This window comes from Bos javanicus, chromosome 1 (genome assembly GCF_032452875.1).
Source record: "Bos javanicus breed banteng chromosome 1, ARS-OSU_banteng_1.0, whole genome shotgun sequence".
Taxonomy (NCBI): domain Eukaryota; kingdom Metazoa; phylum Chordata; class Mammalia; order Artiodactyla; family Bovidae; genus Bos; species Bos javanicus.
The window spans coordinates 97,590,364-97,608,980 of record NC_083868.1 but is presented as its reverse complement, the minus strand read 5'-3'; the positions used below and the strand labels follow the sequence as shown (position 1 = coordinate 97,608,980).

Below are 18,617 nucleotides of genomic sequence, written 5' to 3'. Positions count from 1 at the left end.
AGTAGCGGGGTCTCTAGGCACGAGCCTGCTACCCTCAGGCTGCTGTTGGACCTCCAGGGTCCTAGAGCCTACCGCGTAGCCGCGAAACGCCCGGAACCGGATGTGACGTCATCGTGGAGGAAGCAGGGAAAGGCGGAGCGTGGCGTGGTGACGTCCTTCCAAGATGGCGGAGAGAGAGTGAAGAAACTGTTTTCCCCCTCGGGTTTCTATAAGGTGAGTTCTGTCTTTGCCCCCAGGCCTCTATTCCCGCTCTCTCCAGACCTTGGGGCATTGTAGGGCAGGCTCCGTGGAGTTCGCATTCAGGCCGGAGTGAAGGTGTTAGGGTGGAAAGCTAGGGCGAGGCAGCCCCGATGTTGGCCTTGGCCACAGCCTCTGCCGTGGGAATTGGGGGAGTGGGAGCTGGGCGCAGGGCAGGAAGGCGAAAGTCGGGAGAGACCGGCTTTTACTGTCACTCCCTTGCGGCCTCGAATAGACTGGGGTGGTGGTAGGGAGGAGCGTGGCCTCCTCGGGGCGGGTGACCAGATCTTTGACAACACTTGGCCCAGGTGCTAGTTCTCCGCCCCCTTCGCCACCCGCCTTGCTTTTAAGCCACTGTATGCTCTGCGGAAGGTAACGGGTTTCGGCGATTTGAGAGCAATTTTACACTTAATCTTGGTCGAAAGGCAGAGAAGCATTTGAGAAAATTTTAAAGAACTCGTACCATGTCCTTTGATCATTTGTCCCAAGGAATCATTTCTTAGTGGTTTATTAATTTTGTTTTTGTTTTTGTTTTTTTTTTTCGTAATTTACACGTGCCTACTGAACTTGAAACTGTGAAGGTTCAACTGATCTTCAGTTCAGTTCAGTCGCTCATTCGTGTCCGACTCTTTGCGATGGAGAAGTGTGAAATTTTGCGGTGCTTTATTTTTTCACTTTGTGGAAATGTTTTCACACATCGTCATTTGTTGACGTGTCCAAAGGATTGTGTTAGTTGACCAAGATGAAATAAAAACTAGGAACGATTTTTATCCCTTCGGCATTTTTATCCGTACTTGCTTGGTAAGAATTTTCTGGGGGCGTAAAATGAGAACAGACTTTGTTCTTGTTTGGATTCTATGTCTCTTTATTCACCAGTGGCTTGGGAGAAAAGTTTGATGAGAACTTAGTGGTACTGATTTACTCTCTCTCTCGTTTTTTTAGAACAAGGATAGAATTCGATTCCGATATCAAAATGCAGTATTCGCACCACTGTGAGCACCTTTTAGAGAGACTGAACAAACAACGGGAAGCAGGTTTTCTTTGTGACTGCACCATAGTGATTGGGGAATTCCAGTTTAAAGCTCACAGGAATGTGCTTGCCTCGTTTAGTGAATATTTTGGTGCAATCTACAGGAGCACTTCTGAGAACAATGTCTTTCTTGATCAGAGTCAGGTGAAGGCTGATGGATTTCAGAAACTGTTGGAGTTTATATACACAGGAACTTTAAATCTTGACAGGTAAGGTACCTATGTTATTTCCACTTACAAAAGCTGGTCAGTAGTCTTGAGCTAAAGCAGATTAGTATTTTTTCCATTCAATCCCAGAACTCTCAGTCTTCAAACACTGGTGTGCCCAGTGTTGTTTTTAATAAAGAGATCAATATCACTGGTTTGCAGTAAACAGACTACATTTCATAAGCACAAAAAGTACAGATGTTCATAGGATTACAGTATGGTTTTTGACATATTTGACTTATCTACTGAAACAAAGTGTGTATTTTGAGGAATGGAAACTTAAAGATCATTGAATTCCAATTTGCCCTTGCTTTTTGGTCTTAGGTTCCCTCTGGTCTTCTCTCTCACTCTTCATCCCCTACCTTATAAGATGTTTGGGTGGGAGGTATAGGTGGAGAAAGAAGAAAGAATCTGTTCTTTATTAGTGCCCTCTTTTCAGGACCTCTTCCTGATCTTGATTCAGAAAAATACAATGCTTAAGTCGGCTAGAATGCTTCTCTGAGATGTTGAATGCTGTCACTGCACTGACAAGAAGTAGGTTCTGAAGAACCTGATAACTCAGGCATTTTGTCTTTCATTTTCGATGAACTATGTAGTTAGATTAATACTAATATGTTTACTGGTTGTTGTAGAGAAAGGCGATGGGGATAAAAGGAAAGAGAAACCCATAAAATTACTCCTGCCTTCTTTTCTCCAGCTTTTTTGAAAGTGTAAACATGAATAGGTCACCATCTGACATAGCACAGTTATGAACTTTAGATCTTGACTGTCAGTCACTGTGTCTCTTGGATCAATATACATTTTCTCTAGGCCTCAGTTTCTCCATCTGAAAAAACGAGATGATAATAACTACATGGGTTGTTACTGTGAAAATTTAGGATTTATTATCTCCCAGTGAACATTAGTTTCCTTCCTTTATTTCTTCTTTTCTATCCCACTCTCCAAATCCTTTGAATCTACATTTATTGGGGAAAATTTAAGGAAAAAAACAAAAAAGGAAACATCTGAAATTCTGCCATACACAGGTAATCACTCTTAACACTTTGATAAATATTCTTTAATTGTTTTCCAGATGATCTCTATAGATACATACATGTACACATTAAACAAAATCCTTCCCTCTTTTTACATTGCAGCTTATGAAAATATGTTTCTCTGAAAAGCTGGAATCAGGATTTTCCTTAATCCTATTAAAAAGGAAGCATTCATGCTGTTTGGGATTACTTTTAAATTTTGATGTAATGACATTTTTGTGTCAGTTCTGTATAAGTTGCTTAAAGGAACATCAGTGTCACAGATAAATGTCACACGATATTATTTAAGTTTACTGAATATTTGGCTATACAAGTGCCTTTGATCTAAAAATTTAGAATGCGTAATATAAAGTAAACAATCACAAAACCAGTGAATTTTGGTTGATCTTTAATTTAGTGATTTCCCTTTCTCAATTAACTTTGCCAGAAAAAATGTTGAATTGATTTGAACACACTGAAGGGCACCTTACTTTGAGCCTTCATGCAGAGGACCAGTGTGAAGAGCCAGATGTTTGATTCAATCTTTTTTGCTATACATCTTTCCTGAAGAGCTGGGGAGTTAATTGTTTGAGCCCAGCCACAATTGTAAGAGAAGATATAGACCAAAAATAGAAAGACTGTACAACTTATTAAGAAAACAGAATAATAAAGAATTAAGTGGACTCAAGAGCTAGTTTCCTTGCTCAAATCTTAGTTCTAATGCTCTGTGATCTTGGACAAGTTACTTCTTTGAAACCTCTGATCCTTTGTATGTAAAATGGTGATTACAATTACTCATATAAAGCAGTTAGCCATAAATCTGGCATAGGTAATTAAATGATTTTTAGTGACTGTTCAAAAAGTGAAAGCAAGTTTGCAGACACTTTTAACTTCATGCTTATAAACAAAACCAAATCAGTTATTGACATAAATGCTGACTGACTTTCTTAACTGTAACTGAGCTTATAGGCTGTCAATGAAATAGGTAAATAATTTGTATGAATTACCGTTTCAGTTCTGAACAGTTCGTGTGTGATTCAGTACTAGTTTGTAGTGGTCTGAAAGGTTATCTCATCTAGTTTGTGGTTCATTTACTAAGAACAATTGTAATTTGAGACCGTGGTATAATAAGTGATAGAATAAATTTGGGTTTCATTCTAATACTCTCACTTTTTATAACTTAATAATAGACTGTGTAACAAAAATCAATTAAAATGCTTAAAAAACAGTGTTTTTACAGACTAAGTGGTATGTACATGCACAGAAATTCATATGCAAGACTAATAAGATTTTACTTATTTTGGGGGCATTCATATTGTACCTTTGCAAACAGAGAGTTAACTTGATTGCAAGGATCATTCCTTATTTGTTCCCCAAATTATAGCCAAAGGCCATAAGAATAGAGTAAGTAATGTATTCTTAGCTAAGGAAGTCAGTTTGCAAACAGATGATTGTCCAAAAGTTTGTAGTATAGTTAGGAATTTGGGATGGATTTTCCCAGAATAAAATGTTCACTAAAACTGGTGATTAGGTTTCCAGACTAGTCTATAAATCTACTTAATGTTTTCTGAAAAAAATTTCTTTCTGGGGAAAAATGACAAATAGGAAGGTTACTTGAGGGTATATATATGTGTGTGTGTGTGAGTATATATTCATTCTCAAATAATTAAAAGGGTGTGTTTTTGGTATTAATACCAACTCAGCTCTCTAACTTTACAACTAAGAAAATTGAAGCCCCCAAAGATGCTGACTTAACCCTAGTTAAGTCACCTAGTAGTCCAGAGCCGTTGCTAACGTAAGTGAACAACCAGCCTTCCCCTGCATTGTAAACTTCTGGAGGGCAGAGACTATTTGATATGTCTTAATATCCCTCTGAGTACCACACATGGTAGATGCTCAATAAATATTGATTTGAATGTTGAACATTCAAATTGAACGTTAAATTTTTCTACATAACTCTAATATGACAAATTCTCCAGCTAATTTGTGTTGAATATCAGACACGAAAAAGGTGGGAAGGTTTCTAGAGAGAGCTTAGTGCATTCTAAAACCTTATTCCTTCAGCTGTGATCCATGGACCAGCAGCATTGGCATCACCAGGGAGTGTGTTAGAAATGCAGATGCTTGGGCCCCAAAACAGACCTACTGAATCTGAATCTACATTTAACAAATTCCTGGGTAATTCAAGTGCACAGGAAGTTTCAAGAAATACTGTTCAGGTTCCTCATAGAGGAGCAGAGGAAGATAATAGTTTTTTAAGACTCTTCTAATTACAAATAAAGAAAAGTTGGTTGCTATCTGAAGAGGCCTCAGGATAAATGGGAGGAGGCAGTAGGCTGCCAACAACTCTTTTTGTGTGTCAGGTATTTTTTTAACAAGTAGAGATATTAACATTTTTGTTTTTCCATGGTTGTACATACGAATGATCCATTACTTTTTTATCTTTTCAACTTCTGTAAAACTGAAGATTTTTTCCTAAACATTCTGAGTGAATAAATTGTAAAAATTTGTTCTGTTAATCATTTTTCATCATTCTACTTCATTAGGTCTTTAAAAGACAGAAATATCTGCGTAGTTGTGTTTCAGAAACGTTTTTTCTTTATCAGAATATTGTCATTTAGCCTTGTTTCCTTACAGTTGGAATGTTAAAGAAATCCATCAGGCTGCTGACTATCTCAAAGTGGAAGAGGTGGTCACTAAATGTAAAATAAAGATGGAAGATTTTGCTTTTATTGCTAATCCCTCTTCTACAGAGATATCTAGTATTACTGGAAACATTGAATTGAATCAACAGACTTGTCTCCTGACTCTGCGAGATTATAACAGTCGGGAGAAATCAGAAGTGTCTACAGATTTAGTTCAGGCAAATCCTAAACAAGGAGCTTTAGCAAAGAAGTCATCTCAAACTAAAAAGAAGAAGAAGGCCTTCAATTCCCAGAAAACAGGGCAGAATAAAACAGTGCAATATCCCAGTGACATTTTAGAGAATGCATCTGTTGAATTATTTCTCGATGCAAATAAGTTGTCCACACCTATAATAGAACAAGTTGCACAAAGAAGTAATTCAGAACTTGAGTTGACATCAGTTGTGGAAAATACTTTCCCAGCACAAGATATTGTGCAGACTGTTACGGTGAAACGGAAACGTGGAAAATCACAGCCAAACTGTGCTCTGAAAGAACACTCTATGTCTAATATAGCCAGTGTCAAGAACTCTTATGAACTGGAAAGCTCTGGGGAAGAGCTGGATCAGAGGTATTCTAAGGCCAAACCAATGTGTAACACATGTGGGAAAGTGTTTTCGGAAGCCAGCAGCTTGAGAAGACACATGAGAATACATAAAGGAGTCAAACCTTATGTCTGCCACTTATGTGGAAAGGCATTTACCCAGTGTAACCAGCTGAAAACTCATGTAAGGACTCATACAGGTAAGACTGTTTGTGGGAAGTATAGTTTTTATATTGTGACTGAAATGTTTTTATAGACATTAATACATAGTGTTGACTATTTATGTCCAAAATTTAGTATACACTTATATTCATAAAAATATTGAGCATGTTAGACTTGAAAATACCTTGTAATTGTGACCAAATATTTAATGGCTCTTTGTTTTGTTGTAATTGGTACTCTGAAGTCCCAGTGCGTGAACTCTAAATCATTTTTCCTCGCAGTTAAAATAAGCATAAACTTAGTTCTAGCTTGCTAACTGTTTAACAGACAATATATTAAAACTGATAAAGAGAAAAAGTAATTACAACTCAGGCTGATTATCAGATTTTGCCAACATATGTCACTACCTGCTTCCTTAGACTTTTTCAACTTCTGAACGTAAATTATATGTGCAGTCCTTCCTCAACCTTTATTGGTATGCTAGATTTGTACTTTTTAGAAGCATTATATATTTCTCTCATCACCTTTCACTGTTATGAAATAAGAAACACTAATTTCTTTTAACTCTATTGGTGTTTTCAATAATCAATCTGGAAAAAGATCCTATATGCTTTTTTACTTCTGCTGCTGCTGCTAAGTTGCGTCAGTCGTGTCTGACTCTGTGCAACCCCATAGATGGAAGCCCACCAGGCTTCTCTGTCCCTGCGATTCTCCAGGCAAGAACACTGGAGTGGGTTGCCATTTCCTTCTCCAGTGCATGAAAGTGAAAAGTGAAAGTGAAGTCGCTCAGTCGTGTCTGACTCTTAGCGGCCCCATGGACTGTAGCCTAGCAGGCTCCTCCATGGGATTTTCCAGGCAAGAGTACTGGAGTGGGGTGCCATCGCCTTCTCCTAGCAGTTAGTATTTTCTGAATACTGAAACTACTAATACTGTTGAACTCTTTTGAAAGTTTGTATGAATTAAGCAACTAAAACAATATTTCCTTCTAAATAAAATTTTATTTACTTTTCTTTTAGGTGAGAAGCCATACAAATGTGAATTGTGTGATAAAGGATTTGCTCAGAAATGCCAGCTAGTCTTCCATAGTCGCATGCATCATGGTGAGGAAAAACCCTATAAATGTGATGTATGCAATTTACAATTTGCAACTTCTAGCAATCTCAAGATTCATGCAAGGTAAAAATAAAAGCAAAAAAGGGTATTTGATCTTTAAGTCTGTCATTCAAAGTAGCCTTAAATAGACTATTATATGAGAATTCAGGACAGTAAAGTTCTAATTGTGGTACTGTCATACAATATTATTAGCATAGTGAAAGAACCAGAAGGAAGCCATAATGCCTGGAGGGGGATAAGTAAGGGAGGGAAGTAAGGTCTGAATGGTGTTACGGTGTTCAGAAGGTGAAGGTTTTGTAGGCCATTATGATGCTTTTAAGTTTGAGAAAGAAATAAGTGATGTGAACTTACTTGCATTATAAGATCACTCTGGATGCTTTGTTAGCAAAAGATTGTAAGATTGCAAGAGTGGAAGCAAAGTTACCAGTTAGGAAGCTATAGATAAAACCCGAGTGAGAGGGATGATGGTTCAGGTCAGAAAGGTAATAGTGGGAGAGATAAGTGGTAGTCAGATTCTGCATGTACTTTAAAGGTATAGCAAACAGAATTCTCAGCACATTTGGATGTGAGGTATAAAAAAGAGAATTAAAAACAATACACAGGTTTTGAGCTTGATCATATGAAAAGATGGAATTACCATTAACTGAAATGGGAATTTGTGGATAGAGCAGTTTAAGTAGGAGTGTGGGAGTTTAGGAGTAGAGTTCTGATCGTGTTAAATTTTAGATGACTATTAGATACCTGAATAGAAATGTGTAAGAGATGGTTCAGTCTGGAAGTCAGGGGACTGGTTTGAGCTGAAGACATAAATTCAGTGGAGAAGGAGATGGCAACCCACTCCAGTATTCTTGCCTGGAGAATCCCAGGGACGGGGGAGCCTGGTGGGCTGCCGTCTATGGGGTCCCAGAGTCGGACACGACTGAAGCGACTTAGCAGCATAAATTCGGAGTCATTGACATGTAGGTAGTATTTAAAGTCATAATGTTAAGAGATGAGGTCACCAGGAGAATGAAGATGGACAGAAAAGACATCAAAGGATGGAGTCATGAGGCACACTAACTTTGAGTTCTGAGAGATAGGCAAGAACCAGCTGAAGTGACTAGGAAGAAACAGCAAAAATAGGGGCAAACCAGAATGTTGGGCAGTCTTGGATTCCAGGTGGAGGAAATGATTTCAGAAGAGAGCTGTCATTGTGTCAAATTCTGATGATAGGGAGATTAGGACCGAGAATTGACTATTGGATTTGGCAAAGTAAAAGGTTAGCAGTGGTTTTGACGAAAGCAGTGTTAGCAGAGACTGCTACTGCTGCTAAGTCACTTCATTCGTGTCTGACTCTGTGTGACCCCATAGATGGCAGCCCACCAGGCTCCCCCGTCCCTGGGATTCTCCAGGCAAGAACACTGGAGTGGGTTGCCATTTCCTTCTCCAGTGCATGAAAGTGAAAAGTGAAAGTGAAGTCGCTCAGTCGTGTCCGACTCTTCGCGACCCCATGGATTGCAGCCTACCAGGCTCCTCCATCCATGGGATTTTCCAGGCAAGAGTACTGGAGTGGGGTGCCATTGCCTTCTCCGGTTAGCAGAGACTAGTGGGGAAGAAGTGAAGTAGAACTGTTGGAGACTCAGGATCTTACTAAAAGGAGAGCAGAAAAATAGAGGAACAAGTAGAGTCGAGGTCTTTTTTTTTTTTTTTAAGATGGGAGATACATCAGTATATTTGTATACTATAATCCAAAGGAGAGGAGGAAATTGATGATACAGGATGGAAGAAATTTCAGGAGTGAACCTGGAGTAGGCAAGGGGGATAGTGTCCTAAGTATACAAATAGGAAGAACTACCGTTCTTGTATTAAAGAAAAGCAAACTCTGTAGATACAGATGCCTATAGGTGGAGGTTTGAGATGTAGAAATTTTTTTCTGATTGCTAAAATTTTTCTTAGCAAAACAGGAAGCAAGGACATCAGCTGAGAGTGAGGATGGGTGCTGAAGGTTTAAGGATAGTGAATGGACAAGCAAAAATCATTGCCTGTAGTATTGTAGGCATACTTGACTACCACATACACCTAATGGGAAAACTTTGAACTAATCTCAGAACTAATGTTTTCATAACAACTGAAACATTTATTCTTGACATTATACATTGAAACTGTTGATTTTATTTAAAAATTTTTTTAAACTTTTTATTTTGTATTGGAATATAGCCAATAAACAATGTTGTGATAGTTTGAGGTGAACAGGGAAGGGACCCAGCCATACGTATACATAGATCTATTCTCCCCTAAACTCCCCTCCCATCCAGGCTACCACAAAACATTGAGCAGAGTTCCATGCTCTCTACAGTAGGTCCTTTTTGTTTATCCATTTTCAGTATAGCAGTGTGTATAGCAGTGTGTACGTGCCCATCTCAAACTCCTTAACTGTTTCTTCCCATCCTTCCCCCCCACCCCCCTCCCGCATGACCATAAGTTCTTTCTCTAAGTGTGTTGATCCTCTTTCTGTTTTGTATGTAAATTCGTATGTATCAATTCTTTTTAGATCCCACATATAAGGGATTTCATATATTTCTCCTTCTCTGTCTGACTGACTTCAGTCTGTGTGACAGTCTCTAGGTCCAATCTTGTTGCTGCAAAAGGCATTTCATTCTGTTTGATGGCTGAGTAATATTCTGTTGTATAAAAGTATCACATCTATCCATTTTTCTATAGATGGACATTTAGGTTGCTTTCATGTCTTGGCTATTGTAAACAGTGCTGCAGTGAACATTGGGGTGCATGTATCCTTTTGGATCTTGTTTTTCTCTAGATGTATGGCTTGCAGGGTTATGGTGGCTCTGTTTTTAGTTTTTTAAGGAACCTCCGTACTGTTCTTCATAGTGGCTGTACAAATTTACATTGCCACCAACAGTGCAGGAGGGTTCCCTTCTCTCCACACCCCCTCTTCAGCATTTGTTCATGGATTTTTTGATAATAAGACATTCTGGCTGGTGTGATGTGATATGTTGTAGTTCTTTTCTTTTTATGTCGTAGTCTTGAATTCCATTTCTCTAAGTGATATTGAACATCTTTTCATGTACTTCTTGGCCATCTGTATGTCTTCTTTGGAGAAATGTCTATTTAGGTTTTCTGCCCATTTGTTGATTGGGTTGTTTTGATGCTGTTAAGCATCATATGAGCTGTTGGTAAATTTTGGAGACTAATCCCTTGTTGGTCACATCATTTGCAAACATTTTCTCCCAATCTGTGGGTTGTCTTTTTTGTTCCATTTATTGTTTCCTTTGCTATGCCAAAGGTTTTACATTTAAGTAGGTCCCATTTGTTTATTTTTGTACTTATTTCCATTATTCTGGGATGCAGATCAAAAAAGATATTGCTGAGATTTATGTCAGAGTGTTCTGCCTGTGTTTTCCTCTAGGAATTTTATAGTGTCTGGTCTCACATTTAGGTCTTTAATCCATTTCATTTTTTTAATGTAGCTGTTCAGTTTTCCAGCACCATTTGTTGAAGAGACTGTTTTTCCAATATTGTGTAGTCTTGCCTCCTTTGTCACAGATTAATTGATCATAGATGCATGGCTTTATTTCTGGGGAAAACTGTTGATTTAAAATACATATTCTGGATCTGTTCAGATGAAATGAAAATGCTGCATGAAAAATTGTACAGAAAAGTTTGCTATATGATCCTCAGATTGTTTTACTTGCCATCATATATCTCTATAATTATTTACTAATAGGAAGCATAGTGGAGAGAAGCCATACGTCTGTGATAGGTGTGGACAGCGATTTGCCCAAGCCAGCACATTGACCTACCATGTTCGAAGGCATACAGGAGAAAAGCCTTATGTGTGTGATACCTGTGGGAAGGCATTTGCTGTCTCTAGTTCTCTTATCACTCATTCTCGGAAACATACAGGTAAGAATGTGACACAGGGATTGCCTAAAATAAGGACAGTTGTAAATAAAAGAAAAAGGGAAATTGAGCCTTTGAAATTGTGCTTCTTGAAGCTTTTTATGTTTCTGATTTTCACATAAATATTAGATGTAAAAACAGACTTATTTTCTAGAATAATACACAGTGGGTGAAATTTTTTTTTTTCATGTAACTTACATACATGAAAATCAGGTAATTTTGACAGTATGTAAGTTTGAGTTAAGACATTTTTTATGGTGGTAGAAAAACTCCTTAGCCTCTTGAAGCTTCGTTTCCCTGGAATAAAGCTGTAAAGTTAAGGGGTTGGGATGAGTTTGGATAGAACATCAATTTAGTAGTTACTAAATTGTTCTTAGGACTTTTTCTACAAAACATTCTAAGATTTGTAAATTAAATAGATACTTAAAACCCAAAGTATCAATTTTGAAGCAAAATCTGTTGTTCAAAGATTTTCATTTTTTTGTAGGGTAATTTTTAATAGATCTTCCTAAGTGATTTTAACTCCCCTTTAATAATCCTGTAGATAACAAGAATTGAAATATGGATTGATGAATTCTCATGTTTTTAATTTTATAAAAATCAGACTTCTTGCCCATTTTTAGTCTACTGGAAGGATATTTGGAGAAAGTTTTATTATATGAAAAAGTATCAGGTTATATGAACAGTGTAAAATAATTACTAATATTCATTTAAGTTGGATCACACTGAAAATACCTCTAAAATACAATATAAAGAGGTTTTAATTTAAATAATACTTTAGAACAGCTTACTATAGATTATTGTAACTGATAAATATTATATTGGTATAGTACACCACTTCGCTATCTTTTATTTTCCATCTAGGTGAAAAACCATACATATGTGGTATTTGTGGGAAAAGTTTTATTTCCTCAGGAGAGCTCAACAAACACTTTCGATCCCATACAGGTCTGTGTTTAGGGAGAACGTATTATTTTTTGTTCTCTCTAATTTCTTTTTATGTAAACATTGACTTTAAACCATTATGGACTATATGGTATCTAGTCATACTCTAGCTATAGCTATATTTTAATGTATGAGTATCAGTTTTTATTTGTTTTTTTGTTGTTGTTGTTTGGAGTATGGATTAAATTGGGTCAAGAATTATGTAGATTTTCTAAGATGTGTTCCAGGTAATCAGTAGTTTTTAAATGATTTGGGTAAAATTGCACAGATATGCCAAAAAATGAAAAGGGATAGGTAATACTAAGATAATATCAGATTTTCTTATGAAACAATATTCAGTATGCAAATTTTAGGGATATACTCTAACAATGACATGGTTATTCTAAAAGGCAGTATATAGATAGTATAAGAACATATTAAATGTTCAAGGTTTTTTAAAACAAAAAGACCACTTTGAAAATGTACTGTTCTTTATCTTTCTAAAAGTTATTCCTCATAATAGAAAGGATTTTCTAATTTATAAGCTACCTGAGAGTAGAAACCATAATTATGCATTTTTCCCCCTCAGCTACATCTCTTAGCCAGAGTCTGGCATATGATTGGCACTCACTAAATGTCTGATAGAGTTAATTTTTTAGTTTGAGGTTTCTGTTAGTGAAAATGCTTCATTTTTCCTTGAAATAGGAAAGCTTTGCATAAAGGAAAGGAGTGCCTATGTGTGGAAGTTTTTATTTTGCTATGTTAGAGCCAAGAGATTAAAATGGTAATTTGAAAGAAATTAAAGTAATGTAATAATGTTAGCACTGTGTTCATGAACGTTGATATTTTTGCCTTCTCAGTTTCTGAAATACTGAGGCTTTGATTTTTTAACTTATTTTTCAGGAGAAAGACCATTTATCTGCGAATTATGTGGAAATTCTTACACAGATATTAAAAATTTAAAGAAGCACAAAACAAAAGTACATTCTGGTAAATGCTTGTGTTTTTTAAAAATTTGGAGCTCTCATATTTGTGCTATTCCTTAAAATGTTGAGATACACATTGTAACAGTTTAAATTAGATATATATTTTTTAAAACAAGGTGTACCCATATGAGGAAGGTAGCTTTGTAATGTGCAGGTGAGTTCACTCTTTGCATATTGACCTTGTAATAAACATTGCTTTAAAATATTTTCTCCTTTAAAAACCTGATGTATGAACAATTTCAAGAATGAAAGAATACATAAACAACTGTATATCACTCTTTCACATACTAGAGTCTGGGTTACCTGGGGTTTATTGTAGTTATGCAGAGAAAGGAGCATCATGAACGCTAGTCCAAAAATTGTATGAGAGGAAATAGGGAAACAGATATCCGCAAATTGTCATAATATGTGGAGTGGAAAACCATACTACAGAATTTTTAGTCTGTTGCTTAGAAATGAATCCTTGAAAAAGTTTCACTGTGCTTACAGTTCTTTTATGCCTAGAAACACCGTTAATCTTCCTCACTGTGTAGAGATGATAGTAAGTTTTTGGTAGTAAACATAAACATCATAAAGATTAAGGTAGTAACATCTGAAAACTTCAGTGAGTCATAAATTCGACGAGCATTTATTAAGTACCTCTAAAGTACACATAACCATGCAGGTACTAGGAAAGTGTAGTCCTAGTCCTCAAAGAGCTTACAGTCTAGTGTGGGAATCCAGAAATCTAAATAAATAACTATGATTACAAGACAAAATGTAGGATATGGTAAAGACACAAGAGTACTGAAGAAGAGATTAAGTCCTGACATGAGTATTGGGAAAGCTTAATTCTAGAGAATCTGAAACATGGAGGATGGAAATGGGAAAGGAAATGTTCATCCAGGCAGAGAGAACACTGTGAAGAGAGTCACTGCAACAAGAGACTGCAGGTTGTATTCTTAACTGGTTGAACCGAAGGATAGTTTGGCAAAAATAGGAGTTATAACTTTACAAAAGTATGCAAGTTTGTCTAATGAGGGTAGTGAGATTGAAATCATGTTAATACTTTTGGAGTGACAACATGGGAAAGCTAGTGGAAAATTTGAAGAGAAAAGTGTGTCTTTAGTCAGCTGGATAATTAATCCCTTGAGTAATGCAGAATTTCTTCTGAAAATAAATGAAAGTGCCATACTTCTGAACTTGAACTCACAGAATGATATGAATTATTCACTAATACATTCAGTGAATTAAAAAGAGTACTTATCTATGTAGCACCGTGAGGTACTTGGAAGTAGTGAAGTGTAATTAGACATTTGCTCTAAGGAATATATAGTCTGTTGAGCATTCAAGGCATACCTAAGTAGGATGTTACATAGCAGTAAGATAGATAGCTAGGTGTCCCGAGGTGGTATATGAAGTATTGACAAATGAGTGATTAAGAAACAGCTTACCCTGGTCTAGAGCAATTAAGTCCATTTTTGTAATGGAGTTCCATTTTGTAACGGACAAGCCTAGTCTTGAGGTCCAGAATGGGTTTGTGCAGGTAATGAGAAGGGCAGATCAGCAAAAGAGAAATGGTGTGACTAAAGGTGGGGTTAGAATGGGAATGGTAAGTAGATGAGTCTTCCTTGGGGTTTTTGTTTTGTTTTTAAAGATAATGAGTTTTTTCCCTTCTTCAGGTGCAGATAAAATTCTAGATTCCAGTATAGAGGATCATCCCTTGAATGAACAAGACTCCATACAAAAAAGTCCTCTGTCAGAAACTCTGGACGTGAAACCTTCTGATGTGACTTTGCCACTGACTCTCCCACTGGGGGCTGAGGACCACCACCTGCTGCTGCCTGTCGCAGACAGCCAGCCTCCTGCTCCAGACGCGTTGCTGAGGCCAGCTGCAAATGGGTATTCAGAGCCACAGTTGATTTTTTTACAACAGCTATATTGACTTTGTGAGGAATATGGAATTGCTAAGACGTCTCTGGTAGTAAACATAAACATTGCTGGTAAGGTGCATATATTCATATTAAATTGACCATTCATTTGAGTTGTGACCATTATTTTCATTCACCAAAGTAAAAGCACCTGATGCTGCATCATAGCTGCAATGCTTGTTTTGATGTTTGGCTTTTATGTCTAGGTTATACACACAACTTTTAAAGGAATGAATTATACTGCAGTAGCACTATTTGGGGTGAATAAGTATAACTTTGTTTTAGAGCTGCCTTAATTCCATTTCTGTTTTTCATTTCAGATTGCCTTTCATTTACTGAAGTGAAATCTATCAGTTTATGATTGAGTTTTGACCTGTAAAATATATTTATTTTCTTCTCAAAATTTAAACAAAATCCATAATAGTATCAGCCCATGACAGTGCTGTTAGCAAGCTCCATAGACCAGTATATAAACTATGAAAGTTGCTCAGTCGTGTCTGACTCTGGCAAATTCTCCAGGCCAGAACTGGGATGGGTAGCCTTTCCCTTCTCCAGGGGATTTTCCCAACCCAGGGATTGAACCCAGGTCTCCCACATTGCAGGCGGATTCTTTACCAGCTGAGCCACAAGGGAAGACTTTCACATTCAAACTGTGAGGGGGGAAATTCATATTTCTACTATAAAAATTGAGGTACTGAATAAGAATTGTGCTATTTCTCTATTAATATAGTGCACTGAAGGTAACTTTTCTAATGAAACAAAAAGTGCTTCTCTTAAAAACTAGAAAACTAGATATAAATTTTGTTGTGTAGAACTCAGAATTCTGGAGAAAATCAGTGGTCAATACTTTTTTGATTTAAGTTGTCTGAGACTACGTTTTCAAAATGAATTTTAGATAGATATTTGGTGTTTTTATCTTATTAAAAGCAGTTTCAAATTTGATGCAGACTGTTTTAATAAGTTTCTAGATTATTGGAGATGAGGGAAATATACTGAGTTGTGAAAATTTTTGATAAGCTTCTCTTATACCTCTTATGCACTTTTAAAAAAATAAAACCCTAAAGAATTTTCTAAATAGAAACTTAGTGCATAGTATAAAACACTTGACTTCTGAATTTGGTACATTATATTCATAAATTGTTAAAAAATTAACTTCAATTATAAGTAGACATTTGAGTTATCAGAAAGCCAGTTTATTAAACATTTTATATTTGAGTTTTTTTATAAGTTTCAAGTTTAAAATTTTTATAGATTAAACCATAACAGTTGGTGGTGGCTGTAGTTTCACATTAGTCCTTTCCCTTCTTAATGAACTTAGAAAATTCAAATTTATTCTGATACTACTACTTGCCCCTTCCATTTTCCCCACGTATTGATTTAGTCTCACTGCCTAGTCTTTGGACATTAAATTTTTAGTTCCACAAAGTCTGTTCCTATACTACTGATTAAACACCATGGTGACATTATTTCCTATTTCTGCCATGCATTAGTTATGGCTCATTTGTTTTCTGCTTTTAAACTACACCTGTAATAAAATTAATATATTTTCTATTGGTATTGATTTCTTTAATTGTGTTTTCTCTGGGGTCCTAGTCATAGGAACCAACTAGAAACTAAACTCTTGTAAACTGTACAGATCATCACCATTTCACAGCACACTCAGCATTTTCACAATAAACTGCCACCAGTGGGGTTGACTTAGAGTTTGAAATACTGCCTTTGTACAATGTACATCAAACTTAGTATTTAATTTATCTAAGAAATCTAATCATTCATATGTATTAATATAATATACAGGATTTAAATACAATTTATAAAGTTATAAAAATGTTCAACTAATCTATTCTGGCTTAAATTCAATAGGAATTTATTGGAATGTGAAGAAATTAAAGAAAATTAAGACAGCCTTTTTAAGAAGTCTGCTGAAATGGAGAGGCTATATTTAATTCACATCTTCATTAATCCAAGCATCTAATGAACAAAATTTCTTTTTAAAAACTGCTACAGTGATGTCATAATTGTGTAAGGGTAGTAGTTACCAGATTTCCTCTAACATGATGGTAATTAGTATTTTGTCTTTACATAAATTAGCCTTTACATTTATTATTTGTCACATTAAAGGATTGAAGTGGCTAAGGTTGATTTATTGTGTTTTTCTTCATCACATTATCTGCTTCTTAGCTAAAATAATTTTATTTTAAATTGCCATGGCATGACGCTCTTCCAGAATGACTTGTAAAGAAAGTTTGAAGACTGAGTTTTTCTCCTGTCATCTTCTAATGCTGTATTACTATCATATGCGTGTATTTTAGTTGTATCTGCTATCATTGTAACACTCACAATTATCAGTTAAGTTCATCTTTAAATATATTTGTTACAGTGCAGTGTTTTGGGAAAGGTCTATTCTAAATTATGTAAGTATTACTACGTTTTTTGAAAGTCTTTTTAGAATGCTGAAGATCTTACTAAGAAATTATTTTCTAAATTAATTTTGTTTTGTATTTGTATTAGATAATTCCTTCTGTATTGTTAGATTTTAGGCTTTTTAAAAAGAAACCATAGATTATATATAAAGGATTTTTTGCTGGTATGTTTTATGTTTCGTTTCATAGACTGATTTTGATAGACAGATTTTAGAAAAGTGTTTTATTTTTTTCCAAAAGAAAAGGTCCTGTCCTGTTGCAACAGTAGTTTGTCACTTTTCTGTATGTTTTATGTCTACAGAAATTATACAAATGATAGTTGAAATGTGCTTATATAAAGACAGTTAATCTACATGTACTCATTTAAATATCCTAGTACGATGGCTCTAACATTTGATACACATCAAAAACGTTTTTAAAATAGTTGTGTCCAAGCCCCACCACACCTGGGGCCCTCTGCATCAGTCTCCAGAACATGCTAGAAAAGCTCCATAGGTGGTCTTAATGCATACCAAACATAGAAAATGATTATCCTAAACACTTCCTGGTGTTCTTCCTTTCGGCTCTTGATATGCGGTTATGTGGGCACTATCTTTTTTTTTTTTTTTGGCTGCACCCTGCAACCTGTGGGATCTTAGTTCTGTGACTAAGGATTGAACCTGGGCCTTCGGCAGTGCAAGTGTGAAGTCCTAACTACTGGACTGCTAGGGAAGTTCCTGTATTGTCTCTTGATAAATGAAGCTCTTAATATGACTTTCCACTTTTTACTCAGATTTTGAGTCTTTGGAATTTGGCTAGAAATACCACCAAATAAATTGTATTTTAATGCCATTTCTGTAAATTCTATGTTTTTACTCATTATTTATGAACATTATTGATAGTTATCAGAGCATTTCTTGAGACAGTGACATGATTTACTTACCTGTCCTCTGCAGCCCCCACCCCACTTCATTCAGCAGAGATGTGATGTATTTGCTTAAGGGATTTGGATAATTATCATGTAAACATAGTAGTCATTCAGAAATAGGGTATTTATTTTCAAGAAGTATATACTGAAATAAACACCATGGATATGAATCAAGTATTTGAATTAAAATATCTGGCTATTACTTGAAATGCTAGAAAATTATTGAAATCAGAATACATAAAGTGAACAAGATGATTTCCTCTTTTAAGTTTACAGTCAAATGGGAAAGACAGGCCTGAATGCCAAGTGTTATAACAGAGGAAGGCAGGAAAGGAAATGTCAAGCAGTCAGTAGAAATTGAACGGACAGAGAAAGAGCTGTTGCTCTCCTGGATAGGCAGGCAAGAGGAGATAGCTATTGGGAGGGATTTGTTCACAGCTGACTGAGGTAGGGGAATGGAGAGAAAATCTCAAAGGTGTTGGCAGAGATCGGAATCATCAAAGACACGTCTAGGACTATACCCCTACCATCTTGAAAGAGTCCTCTGCCTTTCACTTGTGCTGGAAGAATGGGATTAG

At 36.2% G+C, this 18,617-nt stretch overlaps 1 protein-coding gene across 4 annotated transcripts; it reads left to right on the top strand.

The window, feature by feature from the left end:
• The first annotated feature begins 58 nt into the window (after nt 1–58).
• On the top strand, nt 59–17,973 carry MYNN (myoneurin). 4 transcript variants are annotated; one of them, XM_061416402.1, is made up of 9 exons: nt 59–213; nt 819–1,038; nt 1,180–1,476; nt 5,124–5,914; nt 6,893–7,052; nt 10,714–10,892; nt 11,754–11,837; nt 12,717–12,803; nt 14,461–17,973. In XM_061416402.1, exons 3-9 carry the CDS (start codon nt 1,211–1,213, stop codon nt 14,721–14,723), a joined length of 1,830 nt encoding a protein of 609 aa, XP_061272386.1. In that variant the 5' UTR covers nt 59–213; nt 819–1,038; nt 1,180–1,210; the 3' UTR covers nt 14,724–17,973. The 4 variants fall into 4 exon arrangements, with proteins under 4 accessions (XP_061272386.1, XP_061272376.1, XP_061272405.1 ...); XM_061416392.1 differs by lacking the exon at nt 819–1,038; XM_061416421.1 differs by lacking the exon at nt 11,754–11,837.
• Nucleotides 17,974–18,617: the final 644 nt, after the last annotated feature.